At 42.6% G+C, this 22,551-nt stretch overlaps 1 protein-coding gene across 6 annotated transcripts in view; it reads right to left on the reverse strand.

Annotated features, from left to right (window-relative positions):
• The window catches only part of TAOK3 (TAO kinase 3), a 238,801-nt gene that overhangs the window by 31,944 nt on the left and 184,306 nt on the right, over positions 1 to 22,551 (reverse strand). For all 6 annotated transcript variants that reach the window (XM_074205939.1, XM_074205941.1, XM_074205938.1 and 3 more), the window contains exons 14-16: positions 20,103 to 20,237; positions 3,719 to 3,955; positions 1,628 to 1,756 (exon numbers count right to left, since the gene is read on the reverse strand). In XM_074205939.1, coding sequence (XP_074062040.1) covers positions 1,628 to 1,756; positions 3,719 to 3,955; positions 20,103 to 20,237 — 501 coding nt within the window. The remainder of the gene's footprint in view (positions 1 to 1,627; positions 1,757 to 3,718; positions 3,956 to 20,102; positions 20,238 to 22,551) is intronic.

The following is a 22,551-nucleotide window of genomic DNA, read 5'->3' on the forward strand; positions in this document are numbered from 1 at the left end:
TCCATTGATGGGGGCTTTCTGTTTGCCCTGAGCTAAGTTTTCAAGGTATGTCTTGCTGATTTTTAAAGTGAATCCACAGATTAGATCCATTCATGTTCAAATTAGGCACAAAAAAACTCATTCTAAAGCCAAGTATAAAATCACTTTTAGACTATTATTTGGACTTCACCCTTTTGCTATACTCATTTGATGGGGTTCATTGAGATTTGATTCAGTCTAATCACATCAGCTTAATCACATTAACATGTTGATGGGTAAACAAATACAATACTTGAAAAGTACATTTCTCTTGTCTTCTCCCTCCCTCTTTTACTTTTTAAAAAAATTTTTTTAGTTTTTTTTTTCTCTCTGAGGCAATGGGGTCAAGTGGCTTGCCCAGGATCACACAGCTAGGTAATTACTAAGTGTCTGAGGTCGCATTTGAACTCAGGTCCTCCTGATTGTAGGGTCAGTGCTCTATTCACTGCACCACCTAGCTGCCCCATCCTTTTACTTTTGAATAGGTTAGTGGGTCAGCATCAGAATGTTTACTAGGTAGCAAAGTGAATATTATTGGATCTGGAGTCAGGAAGACCTACTTCAAATACTGCCTTATATATTTACTCAGTTGTGTGACTCTGTGAAAGTCATTTAACCTCCAGCCTCAGTTTCCTTCTCTGGCACCTTCCTCCCAGGGTTGTTAAATGGGCAAAATAAAAATCTTTTAAAAGCACTTTACAATCTTTAAGGTACTACATATGCTACCTATTATTTTTTTGTCCTTTTTGTCCCCCCCCCCCCCCCGGGGCTGTCCTAGGTGGTTTAGGGTTTATATTCTACATTGTTACAGGAGAAGATGGACAGAATTCCGGTTATGGTCTTTTGGGTACCCAAAGAATATTGATTGCAAAATGGCCTTATGCTTAAGGAAAGGAAAACTGATCCTCAAGAGGGTCTCTTCATTTTCTGCAAGAGCGGGGCATTCTAATAGCAAAGAAGATCTCAGTACGATGAGGACAAGGAAGAGGCCAACTGGAGTCCCAGGTGCTGTAATTGCTGTAATCCCCTGTTTCAACCTTATTCTGCTATTTGGCTGTAAGGATTCTGTAATTCCCACTAGAATGTAAGCACCTGAAGATAGGGGCTATTTTGGCCTTTCCTTGTTTCCAGAATATATGTATATATTTTGATGTTTTGCAAGGCAATGGGGTTAAATGATTTGCCCAAGGTCCCACAAGTTATTAAGTGTCTGAGTTGGATTTGAACTCAGGTTCTCCTGACTCCAGGGCCAGTGCTCTCTCCACTGCACCACCTGGCTGCCCCAACCCCTTTGCCACTTAGCTACTAGCTCACAGTAGACCCTTTAATAAAAGCTTGCAGAAATAACTGGTCATTCAGTTATTTCTCTCTTTTCCTCCAGTTGTCAGGATTTTCCCTGATCTGAAACTGGGGAAGATCAAATATACTTTTCTTTCTCTGTACTTTTAAACTGAATGAAATAGAATTAAATTCACAATAAAAGAGTGAGTTCTTGGCTCCAACCATGACAATGGTCCTGGCTAGTAAGGCCCGGGACCCAGGCTGTTTTCTCCTTGCCTTGCCTTGGCCCCCCAATATTTTGGACTGAGTAGAGCTTTTGGTCACTTGCCTCCTTTATTTTTTCCTTGCAAAGCTTATACTGCTTCTTCTGACTTTCTAAGAAAGTTGTCAAGTCTTTCTTCTGTTGAGCCAAGATCTGTTGCTGGAACTTCCTTTCATCTGCTGCAGCCGCCTTTGCCTACAAGAAAAAAAAAAACCCAGTATAAAATATCCCCAAGTTATTCAAGTGGAATCCAAGACAAAGATGCCTTCAATCCAACACATGTTTGTCTCTTTCCAAGGTGGCAGAAAAGAAACTGGTTTGTCTCCACCATGAGGTGCCCATTGCAAAGCCATTTATGACTGATGGTTAAAGACATCAAAAGAGAAGTGTTCAGAATGAGTCTTCCTACTTCTGAACCAGGACAGACTTGTCAGATTTAATCAAAACTTTATTTTCTAAAGATAAGGTTCTGATCATGGGAAGTTTTTATGCAAGCCAGCTCAATATAAACAAGTGTCTGTAGCACACCACCTACAAATTTACTTCATATAGGGGTGGAAGAAGGGAGAAAGAAATGGAAAAGTCCAGAGCGGGATTATTAAAATGACAGACTGTTTTAATGACATTTTGTTCTTCTAAGAATCAAGTCTTGCCAGAATACTGGCAGACCCTAACTTCAGAACAGATTATTTTTCAAAAATTCATTGCTAAGTTTGGAATTCTCAGATCATTATCCCAGAGAAATAAAGTTGGAAAAAGTGGTTAAATTCTAAGCCTAATCCATAAGTCTAGGTGACTCATAATGGACCAGAAATATAAGAGCAGGATACCGGGTATAATGTTTCCATAGGAAGTCAAGTTCAGAATTGCAATTTGGGCCATATCTTCCTGACTTCCCTAGAGACCAGGCTTCTCTGTCCCTCCCTTACTTATCACATTGTAAGCAAGTCATTGACAGTGGTCTTGTAGACTAGTATAAGGGCTCCATTAGAATTGGGGAGGGTAGGAACAGAGATGGAGAGAGGGATTCTTATGAAGGATGTTAAGGTTTCCTCCTCCAATTCGTCTCTTACCAATCCATCACCATAAGTATACATAGACCATGGGAAAGGATTGGGGCCTGAATCTATGTATAGTTCTGCAAGACTCTGTAGGGAAAGACAAAGGTATGTACAAGTAATAATGGCAGATATCTGTATCTCTAAGAACTGAAGTAAGATTTAACTCTTATCTCAAAGGAAAATCAGACCTAGGCCATCCTGAATATTTTATAGTAATTGAGGAATTTGGCTGTAGTTCAAGGAAAGAGCTTTTTGTAGGAAGAATGAGGGGAAGGGAAGTGAGAATATGAAACTGGATCTGGGGATGCTGAACCCAAAGTCATCATTGAAGGGTCGGGGGGGAGTGACAATCCTAGGGAGGGTTGGAGGAGCAACTAGGGTTGGCTACCTTCCTCATTTCCCATATCATCACCTGGACTGACCTGATGGGGAGATGAGGAGTAGGTGATGAGGTATAGGTGATGAGACAGAGGAAATGGTCTCAGGGAGTAAGAGAAACCCAATGGGAAAGGAGAAGAGATTGGGGGAATAAAAAGGGAAAAAACAAAAAGGAAGGGAAGGGAATTATAAGAACTGGAGAGTAAAGAAGAGATCCTATGTCTACTGGACCACCCAACTTTTGGACTGAGTAGAACTTTCGGTCACTTGCTTCCTTTATTTTTTCCTTGCAAAGTTTCTACTGCTTCTTCTGACTTTCTAAGAAAGTTGTCAAGTCATTTAAGTCATTACATTTAAGCCATACATATGGAAACCAGGTCCTGAGTGCATTGGATCACACCTTGAGGATTTCCTTGTCAATCATCCTTAGCAAAATAAGGGACTTGTGTAGTTAGGGTTGTTTTTTTCTTAAACTTCTGTTGCTATAAAGGTTTAACTAATAACATCATGTCTCTAAGATTTAAGTGCAAGGGAGTCAGATTTCGAAGGTGAGAGACTCAAGCTCCAGGCTGGAAATGTTTCAGCCAAGTGATCCTATGGTCACCTAGAAAGTCAAAGTGCAGTCATGGAAACGCCTGGGTATGTGAGTTAGCCGGAGATCTGGGTTAAGCAGCAGCCTGCCCCAGTTTCTGTCCTTCTGGGTGCCCCCCTCACTGACCTCCTTCTCAATGATGGCCACTTGCTTCTTGGCCAGCTTCTCTAGCTCGATGGACGCGTTGTTGGCGTGCGTCTCCACCTCCTTCTGCAGCTTGAGGCGGTGCTCGTCCATCTCAGCCTTCAGCTTGTTCTCGAGGGCAATCAGCTGCTTCTGGTGCTGGCGCCGCATCCGCTTATATCCTGACATCTGTTCCCGCAACTCGTTCTCCTGCTCATGCTCATGGATCTGCCGTGTAACCTAGATTTGTAGAAGGGGCAAAAGCCAGGTGAGGACAATATGGTTCATAGAATCACAGACTTAGAAGTACAAGGGACCTCAGAGGCCCTGGCATCAAACCTCCTCAACTTGCAGACTGGGAAATTGAGACCCAGGAAGGTTAAATCACTTGTCCAAAATCACAGGATCATAGATTTAGAAGTTGAAAGGACACCAGAGGTCATCCAATCCAACATCCTCATCTTACAAATGAGGAAACTGAAGACCAGGAAGGTCAAACAACTTAGCCAGTCACACAACTAACAAATATCTGAGGCAGGATTGGAACTTAGTTCTTCCTGGCTCCAGGACTGTCGCTCTCCACCATGCTGAGCTTCAGGACCGGGATTATAGGACATAATGGGATAGCCTTGCAAATTCTCAAGGAGAGGAGCTAATAAATGGGCCCAAATCTTTTGGGACAGACTATCCCTTGATACAGTCATAGGGACTACAGAAACTCTACTTCTAAAGAACAGGATTGACTAAAAGTTAGGAGAAACTTTAGAAACTTTAGGCCATCTCATATCTGGTCTGTAAAATACCCCCAGCACTGTGCCTTTACTTGAAGAACCTACTCCCTCCTAAGATGGGACCTCATTTCATCTCTGAGTAGCTCTTAGTATTAGGACTTGTTTTCCCCCCTACATTCAGTTAAAACTGTCTCTTAGCAACTTTTACCCACTGTTCCTCTGGAGATAAACAGAACAAGTATGATCCCCAGTTCTTTTCAACTGATTCTTGGATGACATGGACCTCCTGTTCCTTTGACACCCTGGTCACTCCCCTAGGAATTCCACTTGCTCAATATCCATCCTACAATATGGCACCCAGATTGGAAGGAAGTGTTTGTGACATGTAATCTGGTAAGCATAGAGAAAGCTGACATTACTGTTTACAGTACTAGCTTATACTTCAGCTACCCTAAGATTGAGTTGGCTTTTTTTGGGGGGAATGAAACCTTTTCCCTTCCTCTTAATGGTAATGTAAAACACACAAATACATACAAACTCACACTCCAGAGAAACACTAAGAACAAAAAATGAAAACAAAGACTCACTTAGAGAGGGTTGACAGCTTTCCCTTTTAAACCACCTGCTCCATTAGGAAAACAGATGAGACATAATTAAGGTAATGAATGTATCCATGGAAGCTCCAAAGGGAAGGCTGTTCATATGACTTTCTGATATGGTTTGCTTTAAAAAAAAAGTTTTTAAAAGAATCCTACGCTTAACAAACACCAAGTAAAACAAACATTTCCACATATATAAAATTGAATTCAAAAAGGGTATTTGAGACTGTTGATCTCTACTCCACTTAGTTTATTTTCCCTTGTAAGTAATACTGATCATTTTTCTTTCTAGGCTGTCCTGATTGTCTGTGTTTCCTTCTGGCCTTTAGGGCTCTCTCTAGATGTAGACCTAATTCAATAGTTTCTCTCTCAGTCCACTCTCTATTAGCGGGGTTCCCTAAATCCCATGGTTGTGGATCTTAGTTTTCCTCTTCCTGCTTCTCTTTTCTGTTTCCTAAATCTTCATTCAAGACTTCACCTTTTGACTATTCTCTTAATATTCCCAATCATTCTCACCTTTATTTTTTCTTAGCCATTTTACTCTTAAATGATTGAACTTCATTTGAAATCAAAGGACCTCAGCAAGCATCATTTTTGAGCTATTTACTTTTTTTAAGGTTTTTTTTTTGCAAGGCAGTGGGGTTAAGTGACTTGCCCAAGGCCACACAGCTAGGTATTTATTAAGTGTCTGAGGCTGGATTTGAACTCAAGTACTCCTGACACCAGGGCTGGTGCTTGATTCACTGTGCCACCTAGCCACCCCGCTATTTACTTTTAACATTACATTTTTACATATGGCATTTTTATAACCAATGAATAGTTAACATTCATTGAAGGTTCTTCTCTTTCCTCCTTTTTGACAATTGATCTATGTATTCTTTTTACAGGCAGGACTGCATAGTGGAGGGAGGCTAGATAGCAACATAAGGTATAAAGCACCAGGACTGGAATCAGAAAGACATCTTCCTGAGTTCAAATCCAGCCTCAGGCACTTCCTAGCTGTGTGACCTTAGGCAAGCCACTTCACCCTTTTGCCTTAGTTTCCTCATCTGTAAAATGAGCTGGAGAGAAGGAAATGGCAAACCACTCCAGTTTCTCTGCAATAAAAACCCCAAATGGGGTCATGAAGAATTGGACATGACTGAAACAGCTCAACAACCCCAAATGGACTGAGCCAGGAGGACTTGGCTTCACATCCCACCTTCTGTAGGACCCTTGGCAAGTGACTTAATGTCTCAACCCTATAAAGTGATAAGCTTCAGAGCAGGTGCTTATATACATTAATGGAAGGCATTTCCTCATCTGGGAGTTTTCTATACCAATAAACCCAATCTCTCTCATATTCTTTTACAGTTTTAATAGTATGGATGCAATATTTCTATTTTTGAAATCAGGTTTTTCTTCAAACTGTGTTTATATCACCTAATCCTTCCCAAATCACATAGCTGATATTTTTCAATAGTATCTTAGCATTTCGTTAGACTGATTCATTTGTAGATACTTTTCTTTTTTTTCTTTTTTTTAGGTTTTTTTTTTGCAAGGCAAATGGGGTTAAGTGGCTTGCCCAAGGCCACACAGCTAGGTAATTATTAAGTGTCTGAGCCCGGATTTGAACCCAGGTATTCCTGACTCCAAGGCCAGTGCTTTATCCACTGTGCCACCTAGCCGCCCCTATTTGTAGATACTTTTCAATCTGAACCTGTGATTTGACTGGATTCAGGGAGTTTCTGATCTAGAGGATGCATGCTAATACACAACTGGCCTGTAACTTCCTGGGTAACAGACTTACCTGGGATGGGGGTAAAGGGAGTCACTGAGGCCTTGAAAAATTGGCCCATGTTCACAAACTAATTAAATATTTGAGAAAGGTCTAGGATCCAGGTTTTCCTCCCTTATAGGTCAGTTGTTCATCTACTATCCAAGACAGCTTTTCACTGATATATCAAAGGCTGTTCATTTATTGACCAATTACTGGGAACAGAGTTAATTTCCATTTTTGGGGGCTATTACTAATACTGGTGCTATATATTTTCTGAGCAGATTTCTTCTAAGATACACTTCTAGTGTTAAGCTAGAAAGGATGATGGATTTGGAGTCTGGAAAATCTAAGTTCAAATCCTTCCTTAGGCACTTGCTACTTCTGTGACCTTGAGGGTTTTACTTAGCCATTGTCTAACTCAGTTTCCTCATCTGTAAAATGGAGCCAATAAATAAATAAATAAGCCCGCCTCTCAGAATGGTTGCTAGGAGAAAAATGAACTGCTACTTGCAAAGCCCTTTGAAAATCTAAAAATGTTATATAAATGTTAGCTATTAATATTAATTATTATTATAATATTCCTCATAACGAGATCTCTCAGTCTTATAGAAGTCATAGATGATTACACAAAGACCTTGTATCACTTTCCACACATCACACCAATCTCCAGCTCTCTTTTCTGCTCTCCACCCCTCCCCCACAACATGTCTCTCCCTTCTTTTCAGGTAGATAGGTCAAAGTGCTTTCAGCTACAAAGAGCACCTTGTTCCCCAGTTTTCTTTGGAAGCTGGCCCTGTGTGCTAGGCTGAGGCCTTTGGAACAAAGGGATACTCTTTGGGAACTGGAGAGTATTATCAAAGTACACTATTAAGCATTAGCTGATCTTTGACAACTTTCCAGCTAACATTCACTCTAGGGTTTGGGTTCATTTCTCTGGCCTAAGTAGACACAATCCTCTTTGAAGTGCGGAGAGTAGAAGGACAGATGAAGAATTAAAACTGGAAAATACCCTTGGAAGGGTCTGCTCATTTGAAAGAGGAGCATCTCATGGGGCAGCTAAGTAGCATTGTGGATAGAGCACTAGTCCTGGAGTCAGGAGGACCTGAGTTCAAATCTGACCTCAGACACTTAATAATTATCTAGCCATGTGGCCTTGGGCAAATCACTTAACCCCATTGCCTTGCATTAAAAAAAAAAAGAAAGAGGAGCATCTTTCAAAAAACTCAGGTCACCCATTGACTAGCAAACAAAAGAAAGTGGATAATCTATTTATAATTCACAGATGAAAGACTTTAAAAACTGGGACTCCTTGAGGTGGGGAGGGAAGAAGGGATAAAGTCAGGATTATATGTATAAATTACACTTGTTTGTGAATAGAAATGCCTTCACCTTATATTTAAACTCATCCCTTCCAAAGATAATCCAATCTATGGAAGGAAACTGCCCATCTCTCCTGAATCTACAGGTTGCTTAGTGATGACAATGCAAAGTGGACATCATCAGACAGTGACTGTCAGGAGATGAGGTTTTCAGACCTTTTCTCAACAATGTTAGAGACAGTTGGGGATAGAACAACGGTACTGGAGTCAGGAAGATTTCCCTTCAAATCCAGCTTTAGACACTTAGTAGTTGTGTGTGACCCTGGGCAAGTCACTTAATCTCAGTTTGCCTCCATTCCCTCATTTGTAAAATAGGGATAATACCTTACCTCCTAGGGTTGCTGTGGGGAAATCAAATGAGAAAATAATTATCAGGCACTTGGCACTGTGCTACAGAAATGTCAGCTATGATTATGACTAAGCCCAGTTTTAAACACTTAGAAGCTGTGTGATGTTAGGCAATTTACTTCACCTTAGTTTGCCTCAGTTTCCTCAACTGTCTTCCAAGGTAGATCTGAGGATCAAATGAGTTAATAATTGTTTTAAAAAATGCTTAATTAAGGGTCAGGTACAGAGGAGCCATATTCATGCTTATTCCTTTCTCTTTCTTTGTTCTGTTCATTTTTGCCTCACCAGCTATAAAGGAAACATGTCCCAGCCAACTCTGAAGTTAATATTATACTTTCAGAAATGGGAAGGGCAACAGGTAGCTGATCCACCAATAAGCTCAGTTTGAAGTGGTTGCTTCCCTGGATTGTCTGTACTGAAGGAGCAGGGCAGTTTTTCCCAGACCATGCTCTACTGGACAGCAGGATTGTCCCTGCAACCAGTTGGCACCACTGTAGACTAGATCACACCCAATGGAAACATGTTCAGACACCAAGCAAGCTCGGCAAGGCCTCACTGCCCAAATATAAGCAGCATCTAGGGGGTTCTTATTCATGAAGAAATTTTAAGAGGTCCCTGAATGTGGAATTTTGACTATTTTGAGAATTGTATTTTAATATAATTTCCTTTGTAAATCTATTTTCTTGGATATATTTAAAAAGTATGATTTTGAGAAGGAGTTCACAGGCTTAATCAGATTGACTGTTCAGGGGGTCTAGGACCACAGAAAAGGTGAAGAAGCCCTGTACTAGAGAAATGAATTCTGGCAAGACTTTCAAATGTATGATAGCTAGCTTTTACACCACCAATATAGGGATGCCAAGTTTGAGGACAAGACGAAAGCCAGAAGTTTCAAATAATGAATCTTTGTTGGCACGTAGTCAAAAAATGAATCATGGCAGAAACATAGCTAGCTAACAGCCTTTCGAATCCTAGCTGGAGAAAATGCATGTGTGGGTTCAGGATACTATGGAAGGCGCTCTTGAAATGATTGGGTTGGAAGTTTGGGTTGAATGGCCTTCAGAGCATTATTTGAGAAATACACAATAATGTTCTCACCATGAGATGCTATGACTCAATGACCTGTGGCTCCCGATAGAATGATAACAGGTTGGAATAATTAGGACTTCGCCCCAAGCATAGCCACATTTTGAAGGGGCTGAATTGATCCCTCAGGTGTTGGATAAGCACCCCAGGGTCCCTGGTCTGATGGCAAGGGTGACCAGAAATGCCTGTGGGATGATCAACATTCCAGTATCTTCCTTTCACTAGGATGAGGGGAAGTCAAAGACAGGTATCTCAGTTTCACTTTGTCCTTTCTGCCACAATGCTATGGGAAACTTCTACCCAAACTGAGGGCATGGATAGTCAAGATGAGGACATCTTCAGCTGGTTTTTTAAAGTTACCAATGAGGACAAGTTGGGAACGGGGACAGAGAGAGGGGTGGGGGGAAGGAGAGGTGTGTGTGTGTGTGTGTGTGTGTGTATGTGTGTGTGTGTGACCCCACTCATCTCTTAAGAGATGAATGACATAAACCTTGGATTACTACTACCCTGCTCATCCAGGTGCTTCCCAGTCAACTTCCTCCCATGGGTGATGAACTCATGGGAGACTTACATTAACCAGGGATAAATCCTAAAATCAACTGGGTGGGAGTAGTATACTAAAATTGGCCCATGGGTTGTGCTTCTTCAAGACTAGGAGGAGTTGGGTGCCCAGATTAATTAGACTAGAATCCGGGGGGGGGGGGATCCCATGGGGCCTGTGATGGTGCCATAGTAGTAGAAAGGATGAGAATATTTGGGAATATCAATCAAGGTTGACTCCCATCATCTTTGATCCTTGGTAGGGGTCTCTGGACCTTTACTAGCCCTTTCCTTGGGTTGGGCCTCACTTGCCATCAGTACAATGCAGATCAGACATACCTGCATTTGGACAAAGATGATGCCAGTAGAAGGGAGAGTTGGGATGGTAAAGGAAATGTGGTTGACATTAGCTCTTCCCCCCTCCCACACCTGCCATTCTGAACACAACTAATTAGCACCTAGTTAGCAACAACAATTGCTTAAAATAGGAAGCTATCTTCTCTTTTGCAGCCAAATTCTTAGAATAAGTATCCTCCATTCCTGGCCTACACTTCTACTCTTCATTTCCTCAACTTTTTTGCAAACTGACTTCCTACTTGCAATTCACCCAGAAGTGCTCCCTGCAAGGTATCAGAGACATCTTAAAGGTTAAATCTGCTAGCCTTCTGGTCTCTTCTGCAGTTTTGGACACTGCTGATCAGCTCCTGCTTCCTGGATCTTCTGCCTTCCTTAGAATTCTATGACACTGCCCTGTTCTGGTTACCCCCTACCTGTCTGACCGTTCCTTCTTGGTGTTGTTTGTGGAATAATTGCTCCCCTTTCCCCTTTTCTCCCAAACCAGGCTATCCTGAAACCTTTTCTCTTTCTAACAATTCAACTCTTGGTGACTCCATTTGAGTTTATGGGCTCTTGTTTTCTTCTCTTTACATGGTTCCTCCATCAGCATACTCAGAACTCAGCTCTCCCCTGAGCTTCAGTCCCATTTCACTAACAGTCTGCTCCTGGATGTCCCTTAAACATCTCAGATTCTATCCCAAAGAACTCCTTATCGTCCATCCTTACTGAAACTCGCCCCTTCTCCAAACTTTCTTTGTTCTCTTGGGGGCTATCGCTGTGTTTCTAGGCATTTAAGTTCACAGTCCTGGCATCCTCCTCCTAATTTCCCGTGCTTTTTTAACCCAGTCCTATTGATATTACCTCCTTAATGCTATATGCTTAGTCCAACAAGATGGCTACGCACCAACTAGGCTCAGGCACTCAGAATGACTCTAGATGACTCTTTCAACTTGGAAGAGACTGACTTCCAGTCTCTCTTCTCAATAAACCATCTTCCATATAGTTACCACAGTAATCTTCAAGCATGTTATTCTTGCCCTCAAGAACCTTCAATGACTCTTCATGGGCCCTAAGATAAACTGAATTCTTTTGTGTGACTCGGATAACTGCTCACATTCTAACTTCAGGCTGTCTTTCCAGGCTTATTTGACATTGCCTCCTTTCAGGGCTGCTCTATTTTGGTGAAATGGGCTCATTTGTTCATTTCCAAACTCTGCACCCAGTCTTTATCTTTGCACATAGGCCACCTCCTAAGGGAAGCCTCTCTTCATTCTCTTAACTGTTAGAACTACTCCTTTAAAAATCATCAGGAATTTACTCATCAGTTCATATATTCCCTCAGTAGAATATAAACTCCTTGAGGGAAGGCACTATTTTTTTATGCATTTTCCTAAGGTATTTCCAGTGCTTTGTATACAATAAATTATTTTTTTTTTTAGACTTTTCAAGGCAGTGGGGTTAAGTGACCACTCCTTTCATCCTACAGAGGAGGGAAACTGAGGGAGATTTAGTAACTTTCCTTCCCCCCCCTACCCCCTTTGTGTCTATCTCCCTCCTTACCCTGATGGAGGGTATCTCTCCTGCCTCTTGCCCCAAGGATAAATAGTTCCAGACACAAATCTGGCTCAATTTTGATTTACCTTGAAATAAAAGACACAACAAATCACCCCTTGTTCAGTAGATCCCAAATAAACATCAAGCCATTCATCTCTAACAACTTATGGACTCATGCCCATAGTTAAAGTGGATGTGCACGAGGGAAAAGTAAATGGCACCAAAGTGAGGGGAGACTGCATGAAAGCCTTGGGAATCTAATTATGAGAAAGTCATTTTTCTTGAATATAGCAATTTTCCCTGAATTTGGAGGTCACATCTTGCCATTGAATCACAGTGACAATGAAATGACTAAGACCAGCCCCCGAGAGAGCAGGAGTGTTGGCTGCAGCCTGGCTGGTTTCAGGAAGTGGGCTGGCTGGACAGCTCACAATAAAGTTGTCTTGCTATTGTGACTTTCCTCAGGTGAGTGGATAACATATCACTAAGGCAGAAGGGAATGATTACTTCCTGTCAGGAAAGAATGGAAGCAAAATCATTACCCAATGACGCCAAAGCTAAGGGGGACAGCAGAAGCACAGACTGTGACTTGAGGAGATGTCTGGTCCAACCACTGCCTTACACAGGTATCATCTCTCCAACATCTTTGGTACTTGACAGGCAACTCACTACCTTTCAAGGTATCTTTTTTCCTGACTGTATTACTTCCTTTCTCAATAAACTGTACTGGTTCCCAATTGTCTCCAGGGACAAATAATCAAGTCATCTCTGTGACATTTCAAGCCCCTCAAAAATACATCTTTCTCCTTTGTGCATTCCATAATGCAGTCAAAGTGAACTTATTACTGATCATCAATATGGCATTTCTAACTTTGCCTCAGTTTCTTTCACCGAGTTCATAATAGTATCTACTCCCAGGGTTCTTGTAAAGAACAAATGAGATATTTGTAAATATTTATTCCCCTTCTCTAATGACCCCATAGTTGCAGGTTTTTTCTCTTATTGTCATCTTTCATTTATTTTGTATATACATTATAAAAGCACATATACACATCCATATATATGTTTACTTATATATTCTATATAGACATACATATACACACATATTCATAAGTATAGCTACTCACACACATATACACATATTCACTTCTTGTTTTCTCTGCTAAAATGTGAGCTCCTAAGGGTCCAAACTGTATCATTTCTGCCTTGGTAGCCCTAGGGCCTAGCACATTGCCTAGTATATAGTAGGCACTAAATACATGCTTGCTCATGGTTCAATTTGACGGCTCTAATTGTGACGGCAACTCTTCTTGATGGGAAGCTCAATCTCCTTCTCCAACTAACTCCCGCCCACCCCTCCTAGCTCTGCCTTGTGGATCTGAGCCTGCTTGGGTCTTAAGAGCTAAGAAACGAGAGGAAAAATTGCAAGTCTAAAAATGGTAGACATTTCATAGCAATGGTGGTTGCCACGGCTTCCATTACAGCAGTGGTGTTTTTCACAAAATGTAGCTTAATGGTATTTCTCATAGACTTTTCTAAACCCTAACCCTTTTGGCTCACTCTTGCCGGAGAGTCATGTCACTGGCCGCCATTTGCTGGATGATTGGCGTGAGGGATGCAGGTCAATTACAGGTAAGCCAGAAGCAGATGGAGAGAAAAGAAAAAGAGGTGGGAATGGAAACTTTCTGGGACTAGTAAGGAAATATTGATGCCTTAGGCACTTACTAGCTATGTGACCCTGGGCAAGTCATTCAGCTTTCCTCAGCCTCAGTTTATTCATCTGGGAAAAAATGGAATAACAGCCCCCCAGGATGTGGATGAATACTTCCCCAGTGCTACCCTTTATGAGTATCCAGTCCTCCAGATTAAGCCTTTGTAAGAATCAAAGGAATGGGTATAATGAAGGGTGATGCTTAAGTATTTAGAACAAATGTAAAGTTCATCAAAAGGCTATGAGTTGCTTCTTGGTATAAAACAGTTTTTCACTCTTTAGGTACTGAAGGAGGATGTAGTGGCAGGAACTGTGTGGCATGGTCCTTCATGGCTGTCAGTTGTGACTGATAATATCAGTTCTGAGAGCCAATAAAAAAAGATTGTTTAGAAAATCTGTCTGGGCTCCCTTCAGATTGCCAAGAAGCAAGCCATTTGGAGCACCACTGATCCACTCCCTGAGCAGACGAGAGCCACGGGAAGTGGTTTCAGAAAGCGGCACTAGGAGGGGAGCCAATCAAGAATGGAAGACCCAACTTGGACCCATCCAAAGTTTCCTAAGTGTCCAGAGCTGGTAAGGGTCAAGTCTGAGTTACTGAAGTTAGCCTTGTTAGTTTTTCCTATCACAGTAAGGACTTATGTCTGAAGGCATGGGCTTCACTTTTGGCCCTTTGCCATATCCCTTCCTATGGGCCATGAAACTGAAGAGTACCTACTCTTGCCCAGATGGTCCATTACAGTGTGGCCAATTCTTTTAGCAAATTAGAAAGCTGAATTGGGAGCAGCTGGGTGATGCCAAGGCTAGATCACTGGACTTGGAGTCAAGAGAACTAGGGAGATATGAATTCAACTCCAGTCTAGCTGTGTATGACCCTGGACAAGTTGCTTCACCCTTTGGGCCTCAGTTTTCTCATCTGTAAGTTGAGATAGAGAAGGAAATGAAATACCATTCAAATATCTCTGTCTGGGGTGGCTAGGTGGCACAGTGGATAGAGCACTAGCCCTGGAGTCAGGAGTACCTGAGTTCAAATCTGGCCTCAGACACTTCATAATTACCTAGCTGTGTGGTCTTGGGCAAGTCACTTAATCCCACGGCCTTGCAAAAATAAAAACTATCAAATATCTCTGCCAAGAAAACCCCACAGATAGTATTGAAGTATTCTGGTCCATGGGATCATGAAGAGTCAGAACATTAACAATGATACTCATTCAATGGATCTAATCATGATAATTATTAGAATCACTGACTCTTTAGGGAAGTAGTTGTAGCTAAAGGCAAGAAAACTTGAGTTCAAGTCTGATCTCTGAAATGTAATGGTTGTATGACTTTTTTGTGCCTCAGATAATTATATAAAACTTTAAACTTTAAGTGAAGAGGAGAGTTGCTAATCTGCATCAGTGGGAGAAATTTTTCAGAATGAAGATCTCCCAAATTAATGGAACCAGAAACCCATATTAAAAAACTATGTATGTATGTATCTATCCATCTATTTATTCCATCCATCCATCCATCCATCCATCCATCCATCCATCCATCCATCCATCACCTATTCATATATCCAGGTATGTATGTATGTATGTATGTATGTATGATGCAACAATCTCTCTCTCTCTCATCGATGTATCTAAGCTATGTTTCTATGTATCTGTATATCTATCTATCCACCTATCTACAGGGACACACACAGGGTCAGCTATGTGTTGCTGTGGACAGAATGTGGAGCCTAGAGTCAGGAAGATCTACCTTCTTGAGTTCAAATCTGGCCTCAGGCACTTACTAGCTGGGTGACCTTGGGTGAGTCACTTAATATTGTTTGCCTCAGTTTCCTCATTTTATAAAATAAACTAGAGAAAGAACTGGCGAAAACATTCCAGGAGCTTTGCCAAGAAAACATCATGGACAATATTGGCATCATGGGATCACAAAGAGTCAGACATTTACAATTTTCTCAGCTGTAAAATGGGAATAATAATGGCTATCTATCTCAAATGCTTATTGTAAGGATCAAATTAGAAAATGTACATAAAAGTATTTTGCAAATCTTAGTTAGATGATACAGTGGATAGAGTGTGAGAGGCCTGAATCCAGGAAGACTCTACTTCCTAAGTTCAAATCTGGCCTTGAACACTTCCTAGCAATATGACCCTGGGCAAGTCACTTATCCAGTTAAGCCTCTCCATGAGCTGGAGAGAAGGAACCACTGCAGTATCTCTGGCAAGAGAACCCCAGATGGGGTCGTGAAAAGTTGAACATGAATGAAATGACTGAACAACAATATTCTCACAAATGCACATACACACACATATGTAGTTCTTTAAGATTTACGAAGTTCTTTGCATAAACCTTCTGACAATTCTCAGACCAACAGATGGATTCTTTGTTGCTTTAGATGTAAACTTTTGCTAATAGTGAGGATTCACAACATCATGAAATTTGAAGAGGAAGCCATGTTAGATGGAGCAAAGTTGAAACCTTCTCAGGGGTCACTGGCATCAAAATACCACCTCACTGAAGACCACCAAGGATTTACAACCAGAACATCTCAAAGGGCAGGAGGGCAATTTCAGCAATCTTGTACACACCTCCTTTTTTTTTTTTTTATCCTAACAAAGTTTGCCATCTTTTAAGAAATCTTGGAAACAACTAGGTGGTGCAGCAGATAGGGTATTGGTCCTAGAGTCAGGAGGACCTGAGTTCAAATCTGATCCCAGACAATTTCTATCTGAGTGACCCCGGACAAGTCACTTAACCTCAATTGCCTCAAACAGAAAAGAAACCATAAAAAGAAGGGGAAAAAAAATGGGCCCAAGTCAGAAAGATTCTTGAAGATGTCCTTCCTTTCCCTGATTTTTCCTAAGTCAACACTGGAGAGATAAAAAGAGTGCTGAATTTGAGAGTGGAAGGACCTGAGTTCAGATCCTACCTCTGTCCCTTAATAAGCCATGTGACCTCTGGTAAATGATTCAACTTCTCTAAGCCTCAGTTTCCTCCTCTGTAAAATGGAGCAGGTTCTATGAGACTCTTATTCTTGCATGTGGGAGCAGGAGTATAAATTCTAAAATTCTCAGAAAGTTTCTTCTGGTACCAGGCCCTTCATGTATCTCTCTTCACAAATACAATGACCAGTCTCAAACAATAATGAAAGAGCCTCCATGTCAAGATCTCTAAATAATAAAGTAGGAAAGCAAAAATCTAAAGATACTCCTCTTTCTCTTCCCTTCAGTCAGAAACTACTGCATTGAGGGAATTATATAGGATAGAAAAAATAATTGTTTTAAAAATACCCAATATTGTAAGAGGTTACTTGTTCCTGGCAAGCAAAGCTTTATGAGTTGATTATTTCTGCCAATTTTTGTGGCTATTTGAAATAATACAATATAATTATATGAATTGAAACATTTAAAATAATTAAGATCAGAGGATTCAGAGCTGGAATCTACCTTAGAAATAATTTAATCTAATCATTTTACTGATGAGGAAACAGTCCCGGAGAGGTGAGATGACTAAGATTATACAAGGAGTAGGTAGGAGAGTTGGGATTTACACATTCAGATCTTTGGCTCCCACATGTAGTATTTTTTCCCCTATTCCACCATCAGCCTTCTCTCTAGTGTCCTAGTGACAGGCTTCCCTTGGATTCCATTTCTTCTGACAGTGGAGGCTACAGTGAGATTAATCAATTTAATATGTACCACTCATTATGGGTGTCAACAATGACTCAAGATTTGGGTTATTATTTCTCTATTTTATATATATATATATACACATATATGTATATATATATATATTATCAGTTATCTCATCCTGATATTCCAGTCACCTGAATGTTGATATCATTTTTGCTTGAATCTAGATCCATGTTCCATGAGAGTTACAAGAGAATTTTTAAAAGGAAAAGTTCTCCTGTCCTGGCTTTGATGTTCTTCCCAGAATTAATTTTTAAAATATATCACAGATAAGAAGGCCCTGGAAAGTTACCCCAAGTTGCAAGGAGTTAAAATGTTTGGAAGTCTAGGTTTAAAAAAAAATCCAAAAACAACCTATAATTTCTCTCTAGTAGATTTTAGGCTGGTCATTACTATTCACTCCCATTCATTTCTTCCCCATAGGAAACACTGACCTCATATAAACTCTAACCAATCCTGCCATGACCCCAAATGCACTCCATCTTTAGAAATGACCCTTTATAAACAAAGAATCTTATCTGGGTTCAGTCCTTCTTCTAGCTAAGGAAGCAACTCATCAGCTATTCTTCTTGAAACTAAGTACTGAGGCAGGGAACTTTCAGCAAATCAAAATCTTGTCAACAGTGCCAGTGGAATAGAGAATAGAAAGGGAATTCCAGAGGGCTTCTGGTGCCCTAACCTGGAGAGCTGGGGAAGAGGAACCTGAGAAGAAGAGGCCTCATGCTCATGGACAGACACAGGAGCCCTCTCTGGGTGAGTTCAGAAATGAGAATCAGCTTGGGACCAACCAGGGGTGAGAGTAGTACGAGCTTCCTGGGAGTAAGGGAGCCCATAAATATCTCATGTGGGAATGAGTAAGGCCTGTGAAATGAAAATATAACTCCACTCAAAGAAAAGAAAATTATTTTACTTAGTATGAATGTCAATTTTCTATTCCATACCTGTTTGGCATGAGAGGAGACTCAGGAGCCATTTGTTATAATTTCTCTTGTTTTAAAAAAAATGAATGGGATTCAAAGATGAAGATTCTATGGTGTTTTTTTTTTTTTTTAATAATCTTATACTACCTTTTGGCTCTATTTGAGACCATGCCTTTAAATGATTGTTATTTAACTAATAATTTGATGCTCCTTTATTTTTAAAGGTTCAGAATGGTAATATTTTGAAATGCTTTTCATGCATTAGTAATCAATACAGTGGAAATTTAAAATAAAAACAGAGCTCATTAAAATCATAGTCCATTTTTGAAGGAAAAAATTACCTGATATGTAGGGCCTCTGAGAAACACATAGGATGAAATTTTACACACACACACACACACACACACACACACACACACACACACCCCACATACACACATACTGTCTCTCTCTCTCTCTCTCATACACACACACGCATCCTTGCAAGCAATCTGCTCTTGGAGATCTAGAAACCATTGTCAATTTTCCCAATCCCTCAAGCTCGGAATAAAATTAGGGTGGGGAATCGGGTCTTTTAGAAAGGACAAGAAAAAACGGTAATTTCTGGGTCGGCCTCAGATGATGTCATCATAGGTTCTAAATCTGATAGCCAAGCGGTGGACACTAACTCTTCTCGCCCATGTGACCTCTAGCATCAATTTGGGGAACAGACCTCACGTTTTACAATGTTCCCCCTTTTAAAAGCCTCCGATCCAGGGCAGGAGATGAAACAGTTGCTCGTGTCAGGGCTCGGAGGATGGGAGTACGTGTGTGTGAGTGTGTGAGTGTGCGAGTGTGTGTGCGTGCGCACGCGTGGGGGGGTGAGGGGAGGAGGCATGAAAACTAACTCTTCCAGCACACACCCCTTTTCTTACTACAAGGGCATCCAGGAATCACATTTTCAATAGTAAAAATGCCGACGATCCGGCCCGGTCTCTTTGCCCGGGGAACCACCCCCATCCCTCCCTGCCGAGTCCTTTGTGCTTTCCTGGTCCCAGGAAACGGTCCAAGGGGTTAAAATGGAGAAATACAGCTGATAGCGCTGTGGCAATAAATAAATGAATGAATGAACCCGAAGGAGCTGGCCATCCAAGCCCGGGGAGCAAGCCTCTCCTTTTCTGCCCTCGGATGCCTTGGCAATCGCCCATCTTTTATGAAAAAGAACAAGAAATCCGATTTCCCATCGAGTTCAATGGGCTGAGCATCCTGCCAACCCCACACATGCACGTATACCGAATAAAGCTCGTACACTGCACACATGCACATCCGCCTCTTGGAAAAAAAAAAGCACAATCTCCCTGCTATTATTTCGCTCAATGGCAAGGCACCCGGCTTTCCGAAAATCGGGAAAGAATGCCCGTTTTGGTCCAAAGCCATCTTAGTGGGGACCTACGACCAAGACCGACACACATACACACACACACACAGAGGCACAGACACACACACAAAGGTTTTTTTCCCCCCATGTCACATACCAAGCTAGAATACAGTTGCTATGCCAACAGATTTTTTTTTGTTGAAATGGAAAGATGTGTATATATATATACATATATATATATATGTATATATATATATAATTAGCAGGAAAACCCCCCGCCCCCTCCCCCTTCATTCTTGCCTGCTCTTCCCCACCCATGGAAGAGGGAGAGAGGGGGTGAGGGCCGGGGAGGGGCAGATGGGCAGAGGGGTGCCCGCTTACCAAAGATGCTGATTTGATAGTGGCAAAGCGCTCTCGGTTCCGGTAGTGGAGGGCCTGGCTCTGGACGGACTGGGTAGGCCGCAGTTCAGGCCTGGGATCCCTGTGGCCCACCTCATCCCTTATGAATACATGATCCTGCAGAAATGGATAAAAACAAGGAGAAAGTCCAGCTGCGCTCCTCCCTGGCCGGCCGCCGCTCTCTCAGCCCTCTTTCTGCACAAGCCCGCCTGTTTGAAATGCATAGTTTAGCTCTCGGCTAGTCCCCGCAGCTCCCACAGTCCAAAGTGAATACGGAGCACATCGCAGCCTTCCCTCAGAAATGTCAGCTGATCGCTAGTGGGATGCCTCCGGAATCCCGGGCAGGGCTTGTTCCCCCCTTCGCCTCCAGAATCGCATCAAGGGCCGAGGACGGAGGGGAGGCGCCGAGGACGGCCCGAGCCCGGCGGCTTCAGACGCTGCTGCTGCTGCTGCTGCTGCTGCTGCTGCTGCTGCTGCTGCTGCTGCTCCTGCTGCTGCTGCTGCTGCTGCTGCAGCCCGAGGCGCCCTGGGAGGATCCGCTGTCCATGCCCGCTCCGGAGGCCGCCGGCGGCTGTGCACATGCGAGCGGGCCCGGGCCGCAGCCCCTGGCGGAGCCCTCCTCCTCTCAGGCGGCGTGGCCGGGGCACGGCGGCCGGCCCAGCATCCCTACAGCCCGCTCCCCGGCCGCCCCTCTGGCTCGCGCTGGGAGGACTCGGCAGACACTGAGCAGGGATCCTGCTTTCCAGTCATGATCGGACACACTTCTAGCACCTTCTCTCTATAGCTTCCGAAAGGCTCTTTTTTTTATTTAAAGAGACAGATGCACGCTTGGCATGGAAAGACACTTTTTTTCCCCCAGATTCCCTCCCCCCCCCTCGGAATGGGCATGGTCACTAGAGGATGGAGGGGGAGGGGTGGAACTGGGACTGGGATGGAGTGTCCTCGACCAGCATCGGCTCCTGAGAGGGGAGCTTCAAGGGAGCGGGAGCTGTCCCTTCGCGTGAACAAGAATGCCTCGCTTAATCACCAGCCAAATGTCTTTTGGGGAAGGGAGGGGATGCTCTCTTCTGGGAGGGCATCTTCCTAGGGGGCCCTGGCAGAGGACAGGCAGGGCTCCTAGCCCTTGCGGGCAGCCACGTGCGGCCAGGGGGGGATGATAGGGATGGAGGCCCGGGTGGGGGGGGGAGAAGAGAGGAACACTCCCTCATGGCCCCCCGGGGCTTCTGGAGAGACCATCTGCGAGAAGTTTCCCTGGCTCTGGTTTGTTCTGGCTATTGAATGAGCTGCCTCCAGCCTAAGGCCGGGATCCGATTTCCGAAAGGGCGGAGAGGCTCCCCAGATTTAAGGTTGCTCAGGTGTTCTGTAGCATCCCAAGGCGGATGGGAAGGAGCAATGTGAAACCTTGAAGTCCAAGGTACTGATGCAAAGGTCAAGGCTTGAGACTGAATCTGTGATTTTTTTTGCTTTCAAATCTAGGGGTCCAATGGAAAGCTCTCACTCCATGTTATTAGATACATTTGCTGCATTAGGGTGGGTCTCCTTCCTGGGTGGTCACCACCGCTGGGGTATGCAATTCCATTAGCTGTAAAATGTTTGAAACTTTTCCACAAAAATGGAATGGAAGGACCGCCTAAATGGCCCCACATGGTCATATGGGAAATCCAGACAGGGATCTGGCCAGAGCTTGGGCCAGACACCACCACCACCACCACCACCATCATCATCATCACCAACTTCTTCTTGTTCTGTTTCTTCTTCCTGATCAGCATCATTTTCAATAAGTATTTATTTGTTGCTATGTTCTATGCACCTTACTAATGGCTGGGAATAAAAAGTGAAGCCAAGTGGGTTGCTAGAGAGGAAGGTTCTACCACCCTCACACTACTGCTCCAGAGAAACTGTATTTTTTTTAGGTTTTTTTTGCAAGGCAATGGGGTTAAGTGACTTGCCCAAGGCCACACAGCTAGGTCATTATGAAGTGTATGAGGCCAGATTTGAACCCAGGTCTTCCTGACTCCAGGCCAGTGCTCTATCCACTGTGCCAACTAGCTGCCCTGAGAAATTTTATTCTTAAAGGTCTCAACACTGGAACTCTCTTTTGCCTGGTATCAAGGTGTTTGGTGGACAAGTAGAGATGCTTCTATATAACATAAATTCAGAAGTGAAAGAGAAGCCAGGTCTGGAAGCCTGTGATAACATAAAACATTTGAACAAGTCACAGAGTCACTGTGGGTTGGGTTTTTTTTTTTTTAACATTTTAGGTGTTTTTTAGCAAAAGGAGAACCAAAAGTATGTAGCAGTGGCCAAGTTTCAAAATGAAATAATTGAGGATGATGGAGTTTTAGATGGCAGGGACCTTCCAAGTCAATTCAGCAAGTGTTTATTAAACTCTTTTCTATATATCATGTTCTGAATAAGGAGCCATGGACAG

The sequence above is a fragment of the Macrotis lagotis genome, chromosome X (assembly GCF_037893015.1).
Source record: "Macrotis lagotis isolate mMagLag1 chromosome X, bilby.v1.9.chrom.fasta, whole genome shotgun sequence".
In the NCBI taxonomy this organism is placed as follows: Eukaryota; Metazoa; Chordata; class Mammalia; order Peramelemorphia; family Peramelidae; genus Macrotis; species Macrotis lagotis.